The sequence below is a fragment of the Pseudophryne corroboree genome, chromosome 3 (assembly GCF_028390025.1).
Source record: "Pseudophryne corroboree isolate aPseCor3 chromosome 3, aPseCor3.hap2, whole genome shotgun sequence".
Taxonomy (NCBI): Eukaryota; Metazoa; Chordata; class Amphibia; order Anura; family Myobatrachidae; genus Pseudophryne; species Pseudophryne corroboree.
The window spans coordinates 433,996,175-434,022,023 of NC_086446.1; the positions used below are offsets into that span (position 1 = coordinate 433,996,175).

The 25,849-nt window shown below is 46.2% G+C and overlaps 1 protein-coding gene across 1 annotated transcript in view; it reads right to left on the minus strand.

The window, feature by feature from the left end:
- The window catches only part of RHBDF2 (rhomboid 5 homolog 2), a 230,949-nt gene that overhangs the window by 23,493 nt on the left and 181,607 nt on the right, over positions 1 to 25,849 (minus strand). The window contains exons 13-16 of the mRNA XM_063960416.1: positions 9,419 to 9,525; positions 1,310 to 1,373; positions 1,145 to 1,239; positions 914 to 989 (exon numbers count right to left, since the gene is read on the minus strand). Of these exons, the coding sequence (XP_063816486.1) occupies positions 914 to 989; positions 1,145 to 1,239; positions 1,310 to 1,373; positions 9,419 to 9,525 (342 nt within the window). The remainder of the gene's footprint in view (positions 1 to 913; positions 990 to 1,144; positions 1,240 to 1,309; positions 1,374 to 9,418; positions 9,526 to 25,849) is intronic.

Genomic DNA, 25,849 nt, shown 5'->3' on the forward strand with positions numbered 1-25,849 from the left:
GTTGCCAGCAGGACTCACTGTAAAGAAAAAAACCTAAACTAAACTTTCTCTAAGCAGCTCTTTAGGAGAGCCACCTAGATTGCACCCTTCTCGTTCGGGCACAAAATCTAACTGGAGTCTGGAGGAGGGTCATAGGGGGAGGAGCCAGTGCACACCACCTGACCTAGTAAAGCTTTACTTTTTTGTGCCCTGTCTCCTGCGGAGCCGCTATTCCCCATGGTCCTTTCAGGAACCCCAGCATCCACTTAGGACGATAGAGAAAACTGATTTGAGTCAGTGGGCGGGACTATATGGTGAAGGCCCCAATGCATCCTGGGAGGCCAGAAAGCTCGTGACCGTGTTGGTGCCATTTCCGCTGTCGCTCAACTATATCCCAATGTTATCCTGTGGATAATCCTGTGGACCCAGCCAGAGAAAGAACAGTGCTTCCCTCTTAAGCGCTGTTCTCCAGTGCAGCGTGATACTGCTGATAATGAACCCGGACACCACTTCTCTTATTAAGTGGCGAAGGGCCTCCTGAGGCAGAGGGAAAGAAAATCACTTGAATAAAAAACGGTAAAACAAATAAAGTAATACATAAACTGAGCTGGAGCTCAGTCAGCTGAGACCGGCTCCCTCAGCACAAATTCAAAACTGATGGATGATGGGGATAGAGGAGAGGGGGAGGAGCCTGTTTCACTTTTAGATTATTTAAAGTGCCAACTTCCCGTAAGCCACCATCAATACCCCAGCGTCTTGACTTGGGGTTAGTGTCCCCTAGTGGCTGACAGAAAAAAAAAGGATTATGTGCTTTGTGTCCACCAACGTATTCAGGCACCTTGATGAGAGGCAAAGTCAGCTCTATACATGTGACCAAGCACTTTAGCGGTGTGCATGCCATGAAGGGATTTACACATTTCTGACAAACACTGACCTGTGAGCAAAGTGTGGCTTCTTCGTGGAAGTATCCATGCATGAAGTTACAATACTCCCGTGTTGTTATTTCACAACTGAGGAATAAAAATGTTAATTAAAATTGTGATTCTACAAGAGTGAGTATATTTCTAAAAAAAAAATAGCACCCTAACATCTTATCACACTATCTCACCGATCAGTATTGCATCAATACATCTGCACTTTCTTAACCAAACACCAATGTTCTTACCTTCCCTTGGTACCAATGCAGCACGGTCTTCCTTTGATTTCACAGTCCATGTGCTTGAACCCAGTGTGATTGTGTGTTTGCTGGTATGTGCAAATCTAGAGAAAGAAGACACAGTTGAAGCCTTTTCACTCTTTTTGTAAGAGTAACTCATTCCATGCCACTTACTGGCCACTTTGTGATGTCATCTGCCCACACATGGGGTATGACGGATGCTGGCTCCTCACACGTCCTGAGGGGGAAAAAAAAGTTACATGATCAAAAGGACTTGCCCTGAATCAAAATGGAGGTCAAATGCGGGGTAAGGTGCTAGGTGAATTGTAATCACTATAAAGGTAACACAGCAAAATAACAAATACATTATATATATATATATATATATATATATATATATATATATATATATATATATATATAAAAATAAATAAAAACGCAAGGCACAGGTGCGGCACTCAAAACCACTTGTCATATCACACAAGAGACACGAGTTTCTTTCAACGTTTCAAACTGTATTCTGTACTCTATATAAAGCATTACAGTTTACAGTCTGAAGAATGAATAAAATATACATAACAGTAAATATAGGACACATTAATATCAAATACCTTGGTATCAATATACAGGAAAGACAATATTTTTAAAAGGAATTAAAATTTAAAAAAGAGATAGGTTCTGTTCATGAATAAGGTATCCGGAATCAGTGGGGAGGTGTTTTTAATGTTCTCATTAAAAGGTATGTAGAACATTGTGCAACATCGAATGTTACTTAGGAATTAACAGACTTTGACTCTGCTGGTGAGGAGGAGGTCAAAGCCTTTTCCTGCAGCTAAGCTACCATGTCACTATAGGACAAAGAAAAGAAGAGCACATGGCAAGGAAGCTGACCTTAACTTCAGACATAACAGGAGGACAGCTTTACTAAAGAACACTAGTAATCCAAGGCAGGGCTGAGCAGGAGCAGGATTATAGGTAATATAATCTTCAGCAAGATACATACGGAATAATACTTAAAGCATCAGTAAACTAATAATAATATTATTATTATAATATATCTCAAATTCCACAACCAACATTAATACATCCCTGTGGTTCTCCACTATTACATTGTAACCTAACAAGTACAAAGGCCGACCAGATTGCAAATTCCGAACAATTTCCAGTCAATAATTGTGACAATGACAGTCACAGACTAAACACCATGGGGGGTAATTCATAGTTGATCGCAGCAACAAATTTGATGGGCAAAACCATGGGGGTCATTCAGACCTGATCGCACGCTAGGATTTTTCGCTGCGCTGCGATCAGGTCAGAACTGCGCATGCACCGCAATGCGCAGGCACGTCATACGGCTGCAAAGCGTATCGTTGCTGGGCGATGGATTATACGAAGAATCCATTTGCACAGCCGATCGCAAGGAGATTGACAGGAAGAAGGCGTTTGTGGGTGTCAACTGACTGTTTTCTGGGAGTGGTTGAAAAAACGCAGACGTGTCCACGCGTTTGCAGGGCGGGTGTCTGAGGTCAATTCCGGACCCGGACAGGCTGAAGTGATCGCAGTGGCTGAGTAAGTCCTGGGCTACTCAAACTGCACAAAACTTGTTTGTACTGCTCGGCTGCACATGAGTTTACACACCTGCAAAGTAAAAATACACTACCCTATGGGCGGCGATTATCTACTTGCAGCAGTGCAAAATATACGTTATGGTAAGAACTTACCGTTGATAACGGTATTTGTTTCTAGTCCACAGGATAACAATGGGATATGATGGAGCGTCAGCGGATTGGCACAAATCGATCAAAAGCTTTCTGGCCTCCCAGCATGCAACGGGCCCGTCCATATATCCCCGCCCACTGGCTCAGGCAAATCAGTTGTATTCCAAAGCAGAAGTCAGGAGCATCATGTAGAACCCTAATCAGGCGAGAAGAACACACATGCACACCCTTCCGTACAAGAAGGAAGAGGTTCGTGAGTAAAAAAGATCCTCAAATCAGGTGCATCAGGGTGGGATCCCTGTGGAACTTGTGGACTTAGGAGAAATACCGTTATCAACGGTAAGTTCTTACCATAACATATATTTCTCCGGCAGCGTCCACAGGATAACAATGGGATTTCCCAAAGCAGTTTAGTGGTGGGGACGCTCCTGATGCATAGGAGAATACTTCGACCGAGTTCAGCATTGTGAGAGGCAAAGGTATCCAAGGCATAATGTCTTATTGAATGTGTAAACGGAAGACCATATGGCTGCCTTACATACCTGTTCTATTTAGGCACCACATTGCGCTGCCCAAAAAGGACTTACCTTACGGGTAGAATGAACAGAGACATTAGCCAGAATAGGGAGACCAGGTCAGAAAATATGCTTCTGAAATCATCATCTGAAGCTATCTTGCCAGCATCTGCTTACCAGCCAGCCATCCTCTCTTGTGAAATCCATAGCGAATGAAGAGAGAATCTCTTTTCCTGATGGCACTGGTATAATCCACGTAGATCCCTTATACAAGGATCACGTCTAGTGATGCATCTCCTGCAGCGAGGCCCGGTACCTGAAAAACCGGGACAACAATTTCCTTGTTAAGGTGGAACTTTGAAAAATACCCAGATCTAATTCTGAGGGCTGATTTATGTGGATAAAAGATCATAAATGGGGAACAACATGACTATGCCCCCAAGTCAACATTTTGAACAAATGGTTCAAAATGGGCAACTTAAAGGGCTTTCAGGACTAACAAGTCCCACGGCACTGTAGGAGGAACAATCAGAGGCTGAATGCGCCGCATGACCTGGAAAACAGTACGCACATCCTGTAAGTTGATTATTTCGTTTTGTTTTGGAACCCTACAGTCAATGCAGACCCTTGATTTTCCAAGGAAGCCACCTTCAAAGCTTTATTCATTCGTGCCCGAAAGTATGCTAAGACCCCCGAACTCTGAAAAGATCTAGGATCCAACTCACTGCAAGCCTGAACATAGGCTTGCCATATTTGGTGATAAAGGCGAGCTAAGGAAGGTTTCCTTGCTCTGAACTCTGTTTAAATCACCTGTTGCAAATATCCTATTACCTTCAGGATAAATGTTTCAAGGCCATGCTATTAAAGACAGTAGATCCAGATGTCTGTGATAACAAGGACCCTGCGTCAGTAGGTCTGGACGTTGGGACAGAAATGGAGTATCCATTGCCATTCTCTGCTGGTTTTCCCGTTTAGTCTTCTCACCACACTGGGCAATAGGGTGATTGGAGAAACACAAACCAGAAGAAAGTCTAATTTCACCGATAAGACATCCACAAAGATCACTCTGGGATCCATTGTTCTTGACCCCTATGTTGCACCGAAAAAACTCCACGAGATCTCTCTCTGGCAAATACCTCTAGTTCACCGAAATCCGGAACCTTCCGGGTGTAGAGACCATTAATTTCCCTGAATGGTGTGTCAACTTGAGAAAAGTCCGCTTCCCCATTTAGGGCTCCCGGAATGAAAATAGCGGACACGGTTGAATGATGAAGTTCTGCCCATCTTAGTCTGTGCTTTTTTTCATTGCTTTTCGGCTGCGAGTTCCTTCCTAATGTTGAGGTACATGCATAGTCCGCCCGGCACTGGACTGGTTTTCCTCAACGACTCTGCTGTGCCTACACCGGTGTCCTATATGTGGCCTAAGGTTCCAACCTTTAACGGCAATACAACCTACTTCTTTGGTAACACAACCTTCCTGACACTGTTCCTCAGTGTCAGAATCTTCCCAATCTAATATCGAAAGGATTTCCCTTTGTCCAGTTGGGATGCCAGTTTCCACCAGTCTGAAGACCTTCTTACTTTTATCGTAAGTACCATTCCGTTTACATTATGTGATGCAGTCCATAATTACCTACAGCACCTTGTATTCCCCGGTGGTTACTCCAAGTACCAACCCGGCCAACACTGCCCATCCTCCACGATCCAAATGAGATTGTGCACATTTAGTATGGTGTGACTGTAGATTCTATTTGGTAACATTCAGACGCTGCAGAGACCTTGAGTGGAATTGTGCATACTTCCCTCTGTTGATGTAGATACCATCAAACCCATCATCAGCCTTGTTGCGTGAATGGATCCGTTTGACTGTGCAACAAAAACTTGAATCCTAGACTACACCCTGGATATTTTGTTGCAAGATAAAAATTGCTTCCTGCAGACCTGATCCAGTAAAGCCCCCAAGTGAATCATCCAATGTGACGGAACTGGAGACACTTCTGGCCCATTATTGAGTCACTTGTGCATCTGCATACAGGTTATTGTCTGTTGCAGAAGACGTAAGAGCAATCCCTGTGTGCCAGGATTAAAGATTGTCTAGGTGTGAGAAATTTCTTAACCCCTGTTAGCGGAGATAAGATGTGCTCACCTTCATATTCTTGTTAAATACTCAGGCTAACCCCAAGGGTAAGGCCTATAACTAAAAATGCTGTTGGAAGATAGCAAACTCTTAAATAACACTGATGGACAGTGATATAGAACATGAAGGTAAGCATCCTGTAGATCCAGGGTTAGCCTTAACCCCCTGGCTCTATGCCAAGCATAAGGAACATAACTAGTGCAGTGCAACCTAGGTTCCAAATGTACTTGTTCAGCATTTCAAGATTAAGCATAGGCCGAAATGACCGATTTGGCTTCCGAATTTACCAGCTTGGAGTAAAGACTTTGTCCTCGTTTGCAAGAGGAATTATGACTATTCCTGCTGAAGCCATTTCTGAACTGCTTCTTGCAAGCCTTGTCCTTCGTCTCTACCCGAGACGGTTGTGAAGGTGAAATCATACCTAGTACTGTGTCAGAACTGCATGGCTGAAGAAATTAGCCCCCCCAGCCTGGGGTCCCCAGGCAGAGGCCCATACCATGCGACTGCTGGTTTATTTTTCTACAGCACCTGTCCAGATGGTCTCACATTCGAGTACCAACCAGGCTCAACACCGTTTATTTTCCAAACTCAGATGAGATTGGGCCTATCAGTGTGGTGTAGCTGTATATCCCATCCGGACTTTTGGCAGCCCCATGCCTTATTAGTCTTCCTAGAAACCAAAACAAGGGTCCGAAAGCGGAAGTTTTAAACTGTATGTGGAAGAAGTTGACCTTTTTGGAGTCTGCTCTTGACTCCAGAATATCTGTTGTGTATTCTTTACCAAAGGAAACTTTCCCAAAAGGACAACGATTCAAAACCTTTCCTAATTCCTGAATCGTCTCCCACATTCCAGCTAAAACTGCGCTGCGAGCAGATATGATTGGGGCTAATGCCCTGGAGGAAACAATGGCAAAATCTATTGGTGCTTCTCCAGGATCATTGCACTATATGAGAATTTTGCCGTTCATTGAAAAGATTCTCCTTCAATTGCATTAGCCCAGGCAACCACTGTCCTTGCCATTTAAGCCAAAGCCAAGGCTTGGCCCTTTGACTGCCCTAGACAGGGAAAGCAAAGATAAAGTAGATCACTTGCATAACTACTTTAGGAGCCACCTCTCTTTAAACATCCCCAACTGGAAGAAGGTAATTAGAATTCAATGTCTTAGGATTCTAACTTTCTATTGGGCATAGCCCAAACCTCTTCCCTAATTTCTGTCAGCCGATCTGACTTTGGACACTCAGGTTTTTAGGATGTTTAAATACAGGTGCCTATGTTTTTAACCAGGCTCCCTCAATGCTTTATTTTACTCAGCTATATTCCAGCTGAGACCTACCTCTTCTTTGTATAATGAAGTAGAATAAATTGGACTTTCATCTTCCAATGAATTTCAACAATGTGTAGACTGTGAATGTGAAGATTTTACTTACCATTGCTCTGAGAAGCTGCTGTTGGGAGTGATACACCATAGGTGGATCTGCATGTAAAGGATATACCTGGTACATGATTCTGAAGAAATTATCCATTCAGCTTATTGGATAAAATGTGTGCAAAAATAGCCCAAGGTGGACACATTTGTACCTGAATCTGCCTTGCATTTCTGCCGAAGCTAAAATACTATGCACATCAACCATCCTTAACCAGCTCATGAGAGGGCAATACAGCTTTGTAAAACAAACATGAGTGTTCTCACCTTTGCCGCTCTTATACATGATAAATAATCAGCACTTCCACAGTATACTACACAATTTTGTGACTGTAATCTTTAAATGATTTTATTCATCCGACCCTCCATGCATCAGCACTGAGGATCTGCAAGACAAACTTAACACACAAATAGTAAAGTCAGCATCATACTAGCAGACAGTCACATGTTCATACATTAGTATAATAAGCAATATGAGTATATCAACTACAAATAACATTTTATTTATGTAGGAGAACCTCATTTACTGAATCATGTTTAAACAGAGCTAACGTATTCAGACGCAATGCGATCGAAACCACAGTAATGGTATACAGACTCATATGCAATAGACACTTATCTAACTATTCGTACTCAAAAGGTAGATAAAGGCTTAGTGCTGTTTTACCCGTACTCAGTAGAGTGGGATACAGGGATACTCACCCCACTTCCAAGATCGATCATACGTTAACGAACGCCGAGTGGATCCAGACGCTAGTAGTGTACACTGCCGCTTCCTGAACCCAGTGTTCACAGACGCTCCTGTCACACAGCCGCCTATGCTGCGACCGGATCCCCTCGTGGTAGTGCTCAGCGTACACAGATGCACCGGTCACACAGCCGCCTATGCTGCGACCGGGTCTCCTCGGGGTAGCGCTTAGTGAACACAGACGCACCGGTCACGCAGCTGCCTATGCTGCGACCGGATCCTCGTGGTAGTGCTCAGCGAACACAGATGCACCGGTCACACAGCCGCCTATGCTGCAACCGGGTTTTCTTGGGGTAGCGCTTCGTGAACAGACGCACCGGTCACACAGCCGCCTATGCTGCGACCAGGTCTCCTCGTGGTAGCGCTTAGTGAACACAGACGCACCGGTCACGCAGCCGCCTATGCTGCGACCGGGTCCCCTCGTCTCCTTGTGATGGCTAGTAGCGTCTGAGACGGAAACGGGGAAACAGTTCATGGCGGGAGACATGGCGGAAACTAGTCATGAACCGGGGGGAGAGGCGACCAGGAGAGCGTCTGACTCCCCCATCTGATATCAACCCTAGGGATCGCGACCTCATGCTACTCCTAGAGCCTATGATCCCTAAGGCCTAGCGCTGGAGCACCCGTGGTGGCGGCGCGTCAGCTACTGTTTGGTAGTCTACTCCCAAAACAGTGCAGCTGTTTCCATATTCCATGCATGCTAAACGGAACCGATGCCTTACCTTCTCCCCGTGCTCCGGCCACAGCCTGGTAACGTCAGATGGACCTGCTAGTATATCAGACACAGACTCCCACCGAAACAGCACTGTACTCATGGCTAAGAGTTGTCGCGACCCGGTGGAGAGTTGTTGGAGCGACTCTTTCCAATATGCGTATAAGACGCTGTTTAGAAAGATCACTCAAAAAATAGTAAGACTATAAAAATAAAATAAGAAGGCTTGGGGCTGCTAAAAAAATAGCAGCCCTCTGACCATGGTCCGGCTCCTGCTGCACCAAACAAAAAACTGATTTGCCTGAGCCAGGGGGCGGGGATATATGGACGGGCCCATTGCATGCTTGGAGGCCAGAAAGCTTTTGATCGATTGGTGCCAATCCGCTGACGCTTCATCATATCCCATTGTTATCCTGTGGATAACCTGAGGACCCTGCCGGAGAAAAACCCCTAGCAAGCGATCAGGTCTGAATTAGGCATGTGCAGAGAGTGTTAGATTTGGGTGGGGTGTGTTCAAACTGAAATCTAAATTGCAGTGTAAAAATAAAGCAGCCAGTAGTTACCCTACACAGAAACAAAAGAACCCACCCAAATCTAACTCTCTCTGCACGTTATATCTGCCCCCCCCCTGCAGTGCACATGGTTTTTCCCAACTGCTAACAAATTTGCTGCTGTGATCAGATCTGAATTACCCCCCATGTTCCTGTCATTAAACACTGTGGGGCCATCAGATAAGCAGTGCAGCGTAGTGCCTGTGAGATCATTGTCATCTGTTTTCTGGGATAAAGAGAAGGGAGGGCATGCGACTCTGGAGAGCAAAGAGAAAAGGAAGACAGTAAGTGCAAAGAGCAGAAGAGTAACAGCTAGGGGAAGCATGTAATGATAAAAAGCAGCACTGAATATATATTGACTGGATAGTTTATTGTGTATAATACAGCAAATTTCAAAGCATTATTATCATGGATGGCCTAGGTCCTCAACGGAGGTACTGTTTGGGGGTTCTATCCATCCATTTGTTTATAAACTCACCGGGGATCTTGGTGGCACACGGCTCCTGACACTCTGCTCTGACTGCCCTTCTCATCTAGAAAAGGGGCATTGTGTTCCGGCCACTTTATAAAAGATGCCAACGTTTCCTGGGAACAGAAAAAAAATAAAGCTAGAAATTTGAATAAAGAAACTTGGTAAAGCAGTTGTCACAAGGGGATGCAGTCAAATTACCCTTAGTCAGGATCCCGGCGTTCAGGATACAGATGCCGAAATCCCGCCAGCCGGAATGCAGGCGCACCAGGGCTATTCCACCAGACGGGGAATAGATCCTGCGGCGTTCACAGCGAGCAGTCGAGCCCGCAGTACGGCATTGCCGTGACATGAACAGCCGGCATCCCATCCGCCAGTAATACATACCAAACCTGTCACAAGATGTGATACAACTAAAGCTTGCCAATACTCATATGGCTATGGGAGAATTCATCAGTAAATAGCGGTGTATTACTTTGCCGAGCAGGTGCTAAATGAATAGAGAGATAAACCAAAGCTGACCTCAAAACAATCCATTCAATTACAACTAATAATTTCAGAATCACCCTATGTGGTTGAAAAGATAGCCAGGGGGAGATGCATCAAACCTTGGAGAAAGATGAATCATCAACCAATTAGCGTCAAACTGTCTTTTTACAGTGTTTGAAAAATGACAGTTAGTAGCATCTTTATCTCTCTACTTCATATCGCTCCAAGGTTTGATATATCTCCCCCTGGGATATGTTCAAATGTACACAGCCATATTGATTAAATGATAACCTGATCACATTGAAACTAACTGAAGTGTTTATAATGCATGATTAAAATTGAATTATCCATTTCACTCTATTATTGCTGAATGCACCTCAGCCTAAGTGCTTTCCATAGATGCAGAAAACAGGATTTTAATACCTACCGGTAAATCCTTTTCTCCTAGTCCGTAGAGGATGCTGGGGTCCACTTCAGTACCATGGGGTATAGACTGTTCCGCAGGAGCCATGGGCACTTTAAGACTTTTCAAGGGTGTGAACTGGCTCCTCCCTCTATGCCCCTCCTCCAGACCTCAGTATAGGAACTGTGCCCAGGGAGACGGACATTTCGCGGAAAGGATTTACTTTTATACTAATGGTGAGATTCATACCAGCTCACACCTCAACCATGCCGCACAACATGGCATTCAACATAACACATGCCAACGGGCATGAACAATTTGCAGCGACATGCTGAAAAATAACCATAACACAACACTTGTGTAACTACAAACTAACAACTGCAGGTAAAGCACGCACTGGGTCAGGCGCCCAGCATCCTCTACGGAGAAAAGGATTTACCGGTAGGTATTAAAATCCTGTTTTCTCATACGTCCTAGAGGATGCTGGGGTCCACTTCAGTACCATGGGGTTATACCAAAGCTCCAGTACGGGCAGGAGAGTGCGGATGACCCTGCAGCACCGATTGACCAAACTTGAGGTCCTCATCGCCCAATGTGTCAAACTTGTAAAACTTTGCAAACGTGTTTGCCCCTGACCAAGTAGCTGCTCGCCAAAGTTGTAATGCAGCCCCCCCCACCCCCCCGGGGCAGCCACCCAGGATGAGCCCACCTTTCTAGTAGAATAGGCATTTACCGACTTCGATATCGGCAATCCGGTCGTGGAATGCGCTTGCTGAATCGTCCCTCTGATCCAGCGCGCAATGGTCTGCTTAGAAGCAGGACATCCAATCTTGTTGGGAGCATACAGGACAAACAGAGCCTCTGTTTTCCGTATCCGAGCTGTTCTTGCGACATACATTTTCAAAGCTCTAACCACATCAAGAAACTTTGATGCAGTGAAAGTCAGTAGCCACTGGCACCACAATAGCTTGGTTTATATGAAAAGACGAAACCACCTTTGGAAGAAATTGTTGGCGAGTTCTCAACTCTGCCCTATCTTCATGGAAGACCAGGTAAGGGCTCTTGTGAGACAAGGCCCCCAATTCAGACACCCGCCTTGCGGATGCCAAGGCCAAGAGCATCACCACTTTCCAAGTGAGAAACTTCAATTCTATCTCTTGCAGAGGTTCAAACCAATCTGATTGAAGGAACTGCAACACCACATTAAGGTCCCAAGGTGCCACCGTAGGCACAAATGGAGGTTGGATGTGCAGCACCCCTTTCACGAACGTCTGAACTTCTGGAAGGGAGGCCAATTTTTTATTTAAAGGAAACTGACAAAGCCGAAATCTGGACCTTGATTGAACCCAATCTTAGGCCCGCATCCACACCTGCCTGTAGAAAATGGAGAAAACGTCCCAACTGAAACTCCTCCGAAGGAGCCTTCTTGGATTCACACCAAGACACACATTTTCTCCAAATACGGTGGTAACGTTTAGACGTTACTCCTTTCCTGGCCTGAATAAGAGTGGGAATGACTTCCTTGGGAATACCCTTTCAGGTTAGGATCTGGCGCTCAGCCGCCATGCCGTCAAACGTAGCCGCAGTAAGTCTTGATACACGCACGGCCCCTGCTGTAGCAGGTCCTCGCGAGGAGGATGAGGCCAAGGATCTTCTATGAGCAACTCCTGAAGATCTGGATACCAAGCCCTCCTTGGCCAGTCTAGTGCAATGAGGATTGCTCGAACCCTTGTTCTTATTATTATTTTGAGAACTTCTGGAATTATTGGAAGTGGAGGGAAGACATATACCGACCGAAACACCCACTGGGTTACCAGTGCATCCACTGCTATTGCTGGAGGGTCTCCCGACCTGGAACAATATCTCTGAAGCTTCTTGTTGAGACGAGATGCCATCATGTCGACTTGAGGAACTCCCCAAAGACTTGTCACCTCTGCGAAGACTTCTTGGTGGAGGCCCCACTCTCCTGGATGGAGATAGTGTCTGCTGAGGAAGTCTGCTTCCCAGTTGTCCACTCCCGGAATGAAAATTGCTGACAGAGCTCTTACATGACTTTCTGCCCAGAGGAGGATCTTTGTCACCTCTGCCATTGCCGCTCTGCTTTTCGTTCCGCCTTGACGGTTTATGTACGCGACTGCTGTTACATTGTCCGACTGGATCTGCACGGGTTGATTTTGAAGAAGATGCACCGCTTGTAGAAGGCCGTTGTAAATGGCTCTCAATTCCAGAACGTTTATGTGAAGACAGGTTTCCTGACTTGACCATTTTCCTTGGAAGCTCTTTCCCTGTGTGACTGCTCCCCATCCTCGGAGACTTGCATCCGTGGTTACTAGGACCCAGTCCTGAATCCCGAACCTGCGTCCCTCTAACAGGGGAGAACTGTGCAGCCACCACAGGAGGCTAAATCCTGGTTTTGGAGGACAGGATTATCTTCTGGTGCATGTGTAGGTGGGATCCGGACCACTTGTCCAACAGGTCCCACTGGAATACTCTGGCATGGAATCTGCAATCTGCAATGTTCTGCACCAACCGTTCCCTGGATCTCGCTTTTATCAGGAGATCGTCCAGGTAAGGAATTATATTGACTCCTTGTTGTCGAAGGAGGACCATCATCTCTGCCATCACCTTGGTGAATACCCTCGGTGCCGTGGAGAGTCCAAACGGCAACGTCTGGAACTGGTAATGGCAATCCTGTACTGCGAATCTCAGATACGCTTGATGAGGAGGATAAATGGGAACATGTAAGTAAGCATCTTTTATGTCTACTGATACCATGAAGTCCCCTTCCTCCAGACTGGAAATCACTGCTCTCAGAGATTCCATCTTGAACTTGAACCTTTTTAGGTAAAGATTTAGAGATTTCAGGTTTAAAATCGGTCTGACCGAGCCGTCCGGCTTCGGAACTACGAAGAGGCTTGAATAAAAACCTTCTCCCTGCTGTGACATGAGTACCAAGTCAATGACTTGATCCTGACAATTTTTGAATAGCAGCCGTTACTACTTCTCTGTCTGGAAGAGAAGCTGGCAAGGGAGCCCCAGCGTCATGCTGCAGATTTGGCAGAAGCAGGGGTGGACTTCTGCTCCTGCGATCCTGGAGACACTGTGGACTTTTTCCCTCTTCCCCTCCCTCTACCTGCAAAGAAGGGGGAACCTTTGGCCTTTTTGTATCTGTTGGGCCGAAAGGACTGCATGTGAGAGTGATGTGTCTTTTCGCCGGTGCAGGAGCATAAGGCAAGAATGTCGACTTACCTGCGGTAGCCGCAGAGATCAACGCATCCAGCCCATCTCCAAACAAGGCCTCACCTTTATACGAGAGAACCTCCATATTTCTTTTGGAATCTGCGTAAACATTCCACTGGCGAATCCACAACGCCCTCCGAGCCGAGACTGCCATGGTAGCGGCTTTTGAACCCAAAAGCCCAATATCTTTCATGGCTTCTAGCATGTATGCAGCAGCGTCTTTGATATGACCTAGTTTTAGGAGTATCTCGTCTCTATCTATCGTGTCAATTTCAGATGACAAGTTATCTGACCATTTTTCGATAGCACCCACGTCTGCCGGCTCATTTAGTGAGGCCGTCCCAGGTGCAGGGAGAATCACCTTTTTTGTTAACTGTGACAGGGCACTGTCTAAAACTGGGGGTGACTCCCACCTTTTCCTGTCCTCTGCCGGGAAAGGATAAGCAACCTGAATCATTTTGGGAATCTGAAATTTCTTTTCAGGGTTTGCCCAAACTCTCTCAAAAAGAGTATTTAGCTCGTGAGAAGGAGGGAAAGTTACATTAATTTTCTTTTCTTTATAAAAATAAGCCTTCTTCTGAGGTACAGGAGGGACTTCCGTAACATCCAAGACCTCCTTTATAGCAACAATCATGTATTGAATGCTTTTTGCCAATTTAGGATCTATTCCCCTGGAATCACTAGTGTCGACACAGGAATCAGAGTCCGTGTCGGTATCAGTTTGTACTATTTGTGCAAATAGTCTTTTATGTGACCCAGAGGGGTCGCCTGTGGATGAAAAGGCAGAACTATGAAATATCACATCTTCCACTGATTTTCTCCAGTTTTCTGCATGAGACTCAGACTTATCCAATCTCTTACTGCTATGATTCACACTATCACGTAATTCTTTCACCCATTCTCCCTGTCTCAGACATGTCACACACGTGCACAAACACACCACAGACACTCCGGGACTTATAGGGGACAGACCCACAGTAAAATCTGTCAGGACACAGATAGGATTTGCCAGTTCACAACCCAGCGCCGGTAATAAAATGTCTGTGAAACACAAAATGCCCACAGACCTGCAGCGCTTTTATAATCACACTATAACTATATCTCTATCTATCTATATATATATATATATATTATATATCTATACACATCTATATCACCAAATTTCACTGTGCCCCCCCTGTTTTGCACCCTGATACTTAGTTCAGCAGTGGAGGAGGACCAGCGTTCTTCTCAGCAGCCTGGAAGGAGAGAAAATGGCGCTGTGCAGTGTGCTGGCTGAGTGAGGAGGAAGCCCCGCCTCCATAATGGCGCGTTTCCCCTCAGATTTTTTTAAACTAATATTTATACTGGCGGGGGTAGGACTGTGCCTCAGCATCTTTCTGCCCCTTATTTTTGCCAGTTTTAGTAGGTTTCATGCTGCCCAGGGCATTTTTTTTTAAATTACCTCTCTGCCCCACAGAGCCCATACTTCTTTGCTGACCTTTTGCTTTGATAGTCTTAGGGTCTAGCTCTACAACTTTTACCTGACATGCCTTGCTGTACACTGGGAACATGGACTCTGCATCTATCATCTTCTTTCTATAATTATCTCCCTACCCCACTTCTCTTATCCATATGCCTTCCTCTCTCTTTCCTGTCTCATGATACAATACAAACAGCGGGCAGATTTGTTTTCTAAACGCTTCTACAACAAACCATGCCAATGGAAATTCTCTTCACCACATTTAGTCTACTATTGTCAATTTTTATGCTGTACTTGCCTCGAATATTTTTCGTATAGATCTTTTTGTGGTTTTGTCTATTTGCTAATGGTATGACCTATGTCCCCTACATGTACTTGTGTTTTAATTTGTAAACCGTGAAATCCTACGACTTTCTACCTTACATAAAATTACCAGTGCTATCATATACTGTGGACGCTAGTTGTGTCTTTTTACTTTATACAGTAATAATGCGCTACACGTCACAGCACTATGTCCCTTAGAGAAAACAAGTAGTCACACACACAGTTTACTGAGGTCCAATGCTCAGTATATATATATATATATATATAAGAATTTACTCACCGGTAATTCTATTTCTCGTAGTCCGTAGTGGATGCTGGGGACTCTAAAGAAAGATTTAATACTATCTGGTGTGCACTGGCTCCTCCCTCTATGCCCCTCCTCCAGACCTCAGTTAAGGAAACTGTGCCCGGAAGAGCTGACATAACTAGGAAAGGATTTTGAAATCCAGGGTAAGACTCATACCAGCCACACCAATCACACTGTATAACTTGTGATAAACTTACCCAGTTAACAGTATGAACAAACAGAGCATCAACCAATGGATGCCAACAGAACATAACCCTTTATCAAGCAATAACTATATACACTTATTGCAGAAAGTCCGCACTAGGGACGGGCGCCCAGCATCCACTACGGACTACGAGAAATAGAATTACCGGTGAGTAAATTCTTATTTTCTCTAACGTCCTAGTGGATGCTGGGGACTCCGTAAGGACCATGGGGATTATACCAAAGCTCCCAAACGGGCGGGAGAGTGCGGATGACTCTGCAGCACCGAATGGGCAAACACCAGGTCCTCCTCAGCCAGGGTATCAAACTTGTAGAACTTTGCAAATGTGTTTGAACCCGACCAAGTAGCAGCTCGGCAAAGCTGTAATGCAGAGACCCCTCGGGCAGCCGCCCAAGAAGAGCCCACCTTCCTTGTGGAATGGGCTTTTACTGATTTTGGATGCGGCAATCCAGCCGCAGAATGAGCCTGCTGAATCGTGTTACAGATCCAGCGAGCAATGGTTTGCTTTGAAGCAGGAGCACCCAGCTTGTTGGATGCATACAGAATAAACAGCGAGTCAGTCTTCCTGACTCCAGCCGTCCTAGCAACATAGATCTTCAAAGCCCTGACTACATCAAGCAACTTGGAATCCTCCAAGTCACGAGTAGCCGCAGGCACCACAATAGGTTGGTTCAGATGAAAAGCCGACACCACCTTTGGCAGAAACTGCGGACGAGTTCGCAATTCTGCCCTGTCCATATGGAAAACCAGATAGGGGCTTTTACATGACAAAGCCGCCAATTCTGACACACGCCTAGCTGAGGCTAGGGCCAACAGCATGACCACTTTCCACGTGAGATACTTTAGTTCCACCGTCTTAAGTGGCTCGAACCAGTGGGATTTCAGGAAACTCAACACCACGTTAAGATCCCAAGGTGCCACTGGTGGCACAAAAGGAGGCTGAATATGCAGCACTCCCTTAACAAACGTCTGAACCTCAGGCAGTGAAGCCAGTTATTTTTGAAAGAAAATGGATAGGGCCGAAATCTGGACCTTTATGGACCCTAATTTCAGGCCCAAAGTCACCCCCGACTGTAGGAAGTGCAGGAATCGACACAGTTGGAATTCCTCTGTAGGGGCCATCCTGGCCTCACACCAAGCAACATATTTCCGCCATATACGGTGATAATGTTTTGCTGTCACGTCTTTCCTAGCCTTTATCAGCGTAGGAATAACTGCTTCCGGAATGCCCTTTTCTGCTAGGATTAGGTGTTCAACCACCATGCCGTCAAATGCAGCCGCGGTAAGTCTTGGAACAGACAGGGCCCTTGTTGTAACAGGTCCTGTCTGAGAGGCAGAGGCCACGGGTCCTCTGTGATCATTTCTTGCAATTCCGGGTACCAAGTTCTTCTTGGCCAATCCGGAACAATGAGTATTGTTCTCACTCCTCTTCTTCTTACAATTCTCAGCACCTTTGGTATGAGAGGAAGAGGAGGAAACACATAGACCGACTGGAACACCCACGGTGTTACTAGTGCGTCCACAGCTATCGCCTGAGGGTCCCTTGACCTGGCGCAATATCTTTTTAGCTTTTTGTTGAGACGGGACGCCATCATATCCACCTGTGGCAGTTCCCATCGATTTGCAATCTGCGTGAAGACTTCCTGATGAAGTCCCCACTCTCCCGGGTGGAGGTCGTGTCTGCTGAGGAAGTCTGCTTCCCAGTTGTCCACTCCCGGAATGAACACTGCTGACAGTGCTAGTACGTGATTCTCTGCCCACCGAAGAATCCTGGTGGCTTCTGCCATTGCCACCCTGCTTCTTGTGCCGCCCTGGCGGTTCACATGGGCCACTGCCGTGATGTTGTCTGACTGAATCAGCACTGGTTGGTTTCGAAGCAGAGGCTCCGCTTGACTCAGGACGTTGTATATGGCCCTTAGCGCCAGGATATTGATGTGCAGACAAGTCTCCTGACTTGACCACAACCCTTGGAAGTTTCTTCCTTGAGTGACTGCTCCCCACCCTCGGAGGCTTGCATCCGTGGTCACCAGGACCCAGTCCTGTATGCCGAATCTGCGGCCCTCGAGGAGGTGAGCACCTTGTAGCCACCACAGAAGAGACACCCTGGCCCTGGGAGACATGGTGATCATCCGATGCATCTGAAGATGCGATCCGGACCACTTGTCTAGCAGGTCCCACTGAAGGGAATGGCTTCGTAAGACGCCACCATCTTTCCCAGGACTCGTGTGCAGTGATGCACGGACACCTGTTTTGGCTTTAGGAGGTCTCTGACCAGAGTCACGAGCTCCTGAGCCTTCTCCTCCGGGAGAAACACCTTCTTCTGGTCTGTGTCCAGAATCATGCCCAGGAAGGGCAGACGAGTCGCAGGAATCAGCTGCGACTTTGGAATGTTCAGAATCCAGCCGTGCTGACGCAACACTTCTTGAGAGTGTGCTACACTGATCAGCAACTGCTCCCTGGACCTCGCCTTTATGAGGAGATCGTCCAAGTATGGGATAATTGTAACCCCTTGCTTCCGAAGGAGCACCATCATCTCCGCCATCACTATGGTAAACACTCTCGGTGCCGTGGACAGGCCGAACGGCAACGTCTGGAATTGGTAATGACAGTCTCGTACCACAAACCTGAGGTACTCCCGATGAGGCGGATAAATGGGGACATGCAAGTAAGCATCCTTGATGTCCAGCGACACCATAAAATCCCCTTCCTCCAGGCTTGCAATGACCGCTCTGAGCGATTCCATTTTGAACTTGAATTTCTTCAGATAAAAGTTCAGGGATTTTAAATTTAAAATGGGTCTGACCGAACCGTCCGGTTTCGGTACCACAAACATAGTGGAATAGTAGCCCCTTCCCCGTTGAAGGGGGGGGGGACCTCTACCACCACTTTCTGGAGAAAAAGTTTGTGAATTGCCTCCACCACTATCGCCCTTTCCATGGGGGAAGCTGGTAAGGCCGATTTCAGGAAACGGTGAGGGGGCATCACCTCGAATTCCAGCTTGTATCCCTGAGACACAATTTGTATAGCCCAAGGATCCACCTGTGAGCGAACCCACTGGTGGCTGAAATGTCGGAGACGCGCGCCCACCGCTCCTGGCTCCGCCTGTGGGGCCCCAGCGTCATGCGGTGGACTTAGTGGAAGCGGGTGAAGACTTTTGTTCCTGGGAACTAGCTGCGTGGTGCAGCTTTTTTCCTCTACCCCTACCTCTGGCAAGAAAGGACGCACCTCTGACCTTCTTGCTCCTCTGAGAACGAAAGGACTGCATTTGGTAATACGGTGCTTTCTTAGGTTATGGAGGGACATAAGGCAAGAAATTTGACTTCCCAGCCGTAGCTGTGGAAACGAGGTCCGAGAGACCGTCCCCAAACAATTCCTCACCCTTATAAGGTAAAACCTCCATGTGTTTTTTAGAGTCGGTATCCCCTGTCCATTGCAGAGTCCACAGGACCCTTCTGGCAGAAATGGACATAGCGTTAACTCTAGAGCCCAGCAGGCAAATGTCCCTCTGGGCATCCCGCATATATAGGACCGCGTCCTTGATATGTGCCAGGGTCAGTAGAACAGTGTCCCTGTCCAGGGTATCTAACTCCTCAGACAGAGAAACCGTCCATGCAGCTACTGCACTACACATCCAGGCCGAAGCAATTGCTGGCCTCAGCAGTGTGCCAGAATGTGTATAAACTGACTTCAGGATAGCTTCCTGCTTTCTATCAGCAGGATCCTTTAGGGCGGCCGTATCCGGAGACGGCAGGGCCACCTTTTTAGACAAGCGTGTCAATGCCTTGTCTACCCTAGGGGAGGATTCCCAGCGTAACCTGTCCGTTGGCGGGAAAGGATACGCCATGAGTAATCTCTTGGAAACTATCACCTTCCTGTCAGGGGAATCCCATGCTTTTTCACATAATTCATTTAATTCATGGGAAGGGGGAAAAGTCACTTCATGCTTTTTCTCCCCATACATATAAATCCTCTTGTCAGGGACAGGATTTTCCTCAGAAATGTGTAATACATCCTTCATAGCTACAATCATGTAGCGGATGGCTTTAGTCATTTTAGGCTGCAACTTTGCCTCATCGTCATCGACACTGGAGTCAGACTCCGTGTCGACATCTGTGTCAACTATCTGGAAAAGTGTGCGCTTTTGGGACCCTGAGGGCCTCTGCGCTGCAGGAGCAGGCATGGGTTGAGACCCTGCCTGTCCCCCGGTTACAGTTTTATCCAACCTGTTATGCAAGGAGTTTACATTATCATTTAACACCTTCCACATATCCATCCAATCAGGTGTCGGCACCGTCGGCGGCGACACCACACTCAGCTGCACTTGTTCTGCCTCCACGTATCCTTCCTCATCAAAAATGTCGACACAGGCGTACAGACACACAGCACACACACAGGGAATGCTCTGACTGAGGACAGGACCCCACAAAAGGCTTTTGGGGAGACAGAGAGAGAGTATGCCAGCACACACCCCAGCGCTATATAACCCAGGGATTACACAGTACCTTAGTGTTTACCCTGTAGCTGCTGTTAATATATGTATATATACTGCGCCTCAATTTATGTGCCCCCCCTCTTTTTTACCCTCTAATGCACCTGAATACTGCAGGGGAGAGCCAGCGGAGCTGTGAAGAGAAAATGCCGCTGGTGTGCTGAGGAAGAAGGCCCCGCCCCCTCAGCGGCGGGCTTCTGTCCCGCTTAAATGTATAAAAAATGGCGGGGGCTCTGGCATATATACAGTCCCAGACTGTATATATGTCTCTTTTTGCCAAAAAATGTATTTATTTGCTGCCCAGGGCGCCCCCCCCTGCGCCCTGCACCCTACAGTGACCGGAGTGTGCGGTGTGCTGTGGGAGCAATGGCGCACAGCTGCAGTGCTGTGCGCTACCTTAAGTGAAGACAGGAGTCTTCAGCCGCCGATTTCGATGTCTTCATGCTTCTGCTGCTTCTGTTCTTCTGGCTCTGCGAGGGGGACGGCGGCGCGGCTCCGGGAACGGACGATCAAGGTTAGGTACCTGTGTTCGATCCCTCTGGAGCTAATGGTGTCCAGTAGCCTAAGAAGCGCTACCTAGCTGCCGTGAGTAGGTTTGCTTCTCTCCCCTCAGTCCCTCGTAGCAGAGAGTCTGTTGCCAGCAGAAGCTCTCTGAAAACAAAAAACCTAACAAAATACTTTCTTATCTAGCAAGCTCAGGAAAGCCCACTAGGAGCACCCAGCTCGGCCGGGCACAGATTCTAACTGGGGTCTGGAGGAGGGGCATAGAGGGAGGAGCCAGTGCACACCAGATAGTATTAAATCTTTCTTTAGAGTGCCCAGTCTCCTGCGGAGCCCGCTATTCCCCATGGTCCTTACGGAGTCCCCAGCATCCACTAGGATGTTAGAGAAATTATATATATCTATCTATATATATCAACCAAATACTCTCCTTCTGCGCTGTTCTAAAGCTAATTAGATACAATAAGATACAGTACCCGGGTAACTCTTATAGCAGGGATTGTGGCACTAATGACGAGCAGAGAAACGCTCGTTCACAATTTAATTAGATTAGGTAAGAAGTTTGGCCAATTAGCTCATGGTTGCATGTAGTTGTTTGTAAGGTCTTTGACCCGTATTTTATCACTCCCAGCAGTTGGCCACTAAGTCACTCTGAACTATTCAGGCGTACACTATATTATTACTGCACTAGTAGCACACAGATCATTTATGGTTTATATATTTCACTGCAGCAAAAACGACTCCGATACTAATTCAGTTTCACGTTTATTGATCAGTTAATTGATTGATTGGCTGGTGTGTGGAGGAGATTGACACAGGCCTTATGCACATTAGTTTAATTGGGGAAATGATGTCAGATGACTTCCCCCTATAAAAGTTTGAATTTAGCTCCCATGGTCCATTGCAAGGACACTGGAGTACCACTGGCTGTCTGTTTGGAAATTAAGGATTTTCTTTATACCTTTTAGAAGAGGGCTTCATTTAATATATGATATGTATATTTTTTTGGTCAGACTGATAGGCACTTAATCCTTTAATGTTTAAACCTCTCAGTCTCTAATTCAGACTTTTTATAGTGCAAAGTGTTATGTACAAAAAAAGTGACATTTAAGGGTGATTTTTGAACACACATTGTGCCTCATTTATGAGTTCTAATCAGTATACAGGTACACCACCGATTTTCCGGCAACCGATGATCCGGAACCTCTTAATCCGGACAATTTTGATTTGTCCGGATTAAAGGGGGTTAGAGACATCCTTTAATCCGGAACATTTTCTGCGCATGGGCGTAACACGCAATACGCGCAAGTGTCAGTGGGTACAGCTTCCACGGACACTGCAGGTGACACAGCAAGCAACAGTGGGGCTGTTATGGCGTCCAAGGTCACAGCAAGTACCGCACATGGGCGGAAGACCCAGCGCACACAAGTGTCAGTGAGTACAGCTTCTGAGGACACTGCAGGTGACACAGCAAGCAACAGTGGGGCTCTTATGGCGTCCAATGTCACAGCAAGTACCGCACATGGGCGGAAGACAGCGCACACAAGTGTCAGTGAGTACAGCTTTTGAGGGCACTGCAGGTGACACAGCAAGCAACAGTGGGGCTGTTATGGCGTCCAAGGTCACAGCAAGTACCGCACATGGGCGGAAGACACAGCGCACACAAGTGTCAGTGAGTACAGCTTCTGAGGGCACTGCAGGTGACACAGCAAGCAACAGTGGGGCTGTTATGGCGTCCGCAGACAGTTCAAGTGACAGTAGTGCTGCTATGCCTTCCAAGAACAGTGATGGTACAGGTATAAAGCGTAAACACAAGTCTATATCGGTGCAGGCAAAAGTTGAGATATTACGAAAACTGGACCGCGGTGTTTCAGTGAAGAAGCTGTGTGATACATACGGTCTCGGTTCCTCAACAGTGTATGACATAAAAAAACACAGGGAGCAAATATTACAGTTCTTTGCAGAAAGTCAATCTAAGAAGCAAATGAGCATTAGGAAAACTATGAAATCTGGTAAAAGCACTGAGCTTGATCGAGTGTTGTTGGAATGGTTTCGACAACGTCGGAGTGATGGTGTAGACTTGTCAGGCATCATGGTACAGGAACAAGCTAAGTTGTATCATAAAGCACTAAAACTTGACTATGAGTGTGATTACAGTGAAGGATGGCTGCATAGGTTTAAGTCACGTCATGGAATTTCGATGCGCAAAGTGTGTGGTGAAAAACGGTCTGCAAACCATGAAGCAGCTGATGACTATGTGGATGAGTTTGCAAAGCTTGTGGCTGATGAAAAACTCTCCCCCCAGCAAGTTTATAATGCCGATGAAACTGCACTGTATTGGCGATGTACCCCTAGGAAAACTTTATCAATGGAGGATGAAGAAGCCCCCACAGGGTTTAAACAATCTAAGGACAGAGTTACTGTCCTAGGTTGCTCCAATGCTGCCGGAACTCACCGATGCAAGCCACTAGTGATCGGAAAAAGTAAATGCCCTAGGGCTTTAAAAGGTGTTAAAGTGTATCCTGTAATTTATCGTGCAAATAAAAATGGATGGATTACCACCGAGTTAATGCTAGAGTGGTTTGAAAAGTATTTTGTGGCAGAAGCCAGAGCACACTGCACATCTGTAGGCCTACCAGAGGACTGCAAAATCCTTCTTATTCTGGACAACTGTTCAGCTCACCCTAGAGCAGAACTGCTGCGCAAGAATAACGTGTTTACAGCATATTTACCACCAAACTGTACATCTCTTATCCAACCACAAGATCAAGGAATATTGCGCTCTATGAAGGCCAAGTATCGTACACTTTTCATGAAACGCATGCTAGATGTGGTGAATTCAGGCAAGCCTATTGAGTCGTTTATCAAAGACTTTAACATGAAAGATGTACTTTGGTTTGTTGCTAGTGCCTGGGAGAATGTAAATTCGTTAACACTAAAGAATGGTTGGCATAAGTAGTGGCCTGCCATGGTGTTTGAAAATGCACCTGATGAAGATCCCAGTATTGCCTTCACAGGATTTCGTGTAGCAAATGATGATGAATGTGTTCTTGAGTTACTTGAATATGCAAAAACTTGTACTGCAACTGCTGCCAACAACCTATCAAGTAGGCTGAACGAAGAAAATCTGGCAGAGTGGATGGAGGTTGACGTTGAAACACCTGTTGTGCGTCACTGTACTGACTCTGAAATTATAGATATGGTTTTGAATCCTGCAAAAATCACTGAAAGTGACGATGGTGACAGTGAAGACGAAAATGTTATTGAAATCCCCACTGGTATTGACAAGCTGATTGAGATGATAAGTGAGCTAATCAAAGGACTAGAACAACGTAACTTTGTGACAGAACAAGAGCTAATGCATTTTCACTTGATGAAAGAAAAACTGTACAGGGAAAGGTCAAAACTTATGAAACAACCTCGCCTTGATGTCATGTTTAAGAAGCTATGCAAGAATGTGCCTAAGAGCAGTACCTGTTCTCTAGCATCTCCAATTCCTCCAAGTTCTAGATCAGGTCCCTGTTCCCCATACATCCCATGTGCAACTGTCCCACCTGAAATACTTCTTCAAGACCACGCTGATGATTAGGTTGTAGTGGGAGTTGGACTGTGGAAGGTTTAGAGTTGGGCTGTGGAAGGTATAGGGTAGGTTGTTGGGCTGTGGAAGTTATAGGGTAGGTTGTAATAGGAGTTGGGCTGTGGAAGGTTTAGAGTTGGTCTGTGGAAGGTATAGGGTAGGTTGTTGGGCTGTGGAAGTTATAGGGTAGGTTGTAATAGGAGTTGGGCTGTGGAAGATTTAGAGTTGGGCTGTGGAAGGTTTAGAGTTGGGCTGTGGAAGGTTAAGAGTTGGGCTGTGGAAGGTTAAGAGTTGGGCTGTGGAAGGTATAGGGTAGGTTGTTGGGCTGTGGAAGGTATAGGGTAGGTTGTTGGGCTGTGGAAGGTATAGGGTAGGTTGTAATAGGAGTTGGGCTGTGGAAGGTTTAGAGTTGGTCTGTGGAAGGTATAGGGTAGGTTGTTGGGCTGTGGAAGTTATAGGGTAGGTTGTAATAGGAGTTGGGCTGTGGAAGATTTAGAGTTGGGCTGTGGAAGGTTTAGAGTTGGGCTGTGGAAGGTATAGGGTAGGTTGTTGGGCTGTGGAAGGTATAGGGTAGGTTGTTGGGCTGTGGAAGGTATAGGGTAGGTTGTAATGGCTGTTGAAGGTTTAGAGTTGGGCTGTGGAAGGTTTAGAGTTGGGCTGTGGAAGGTTTAGAGTTGGGCTGTGGAAGGTTTAGAGTTGGGCTGTGAAAGGTTTAGAGTTGGGCTGTGAAAGGTTTAGAGTTGGGCTGTGGAAGGTATAGGGTAGGTTGTTGGGCTGTGGAAGGTATAGGGTAGGTTGTTGGGCTGTGGAAGTTATAGGGTAGGTTGTAATAGGAGTTGGGCTGTGGAAGGTTTAGAGTTGGGCTGTGGAAGGTATAGGGTAGGTTGTTGGGCTGTGGAAGGTTTAGAGTTGGGCTGTGTAAGGTATAGGGTAGGTTGTAGTGGGAGTTGGGCTGTGGGAGGGTAAGAGTTAGTGTCATTTTGCATGAGGTTTAGTACTTTCCTTGTAGTTACTGTTTCACTTACTGTTAATGGTTGTTCAAAACGAACCTGATACCTGTTTTGCTTATAAACAGTTTTGCATACACTACTGTGTTTATTCATTCATTAATATTATACTGTAGCATATATTTGACTATTTATTGCTTTAGAAATGTTCTGAAGGTGCAAAATTAGTTTCCACCGTTAATCCGGCAAAATCGATAATCCGGCACGGCACTGGAACCGAGGATGCCGGAAAATCGGTGGTGTACCTGTATGTAGGATTCACTATAAGCCTGTTAGCATGTGAGCAACAAATGATATCACAATTTTTTAAACTATCAGAGGACAGGTGATACAGCTTGTAGTTCAGTACTGCTACCATACTTAAAATCATTGGTTATTATCTAATTGACCCTTAGGTTTTTTCCTGTGTGAATCTGTATGGACAGCTTATGCGTAT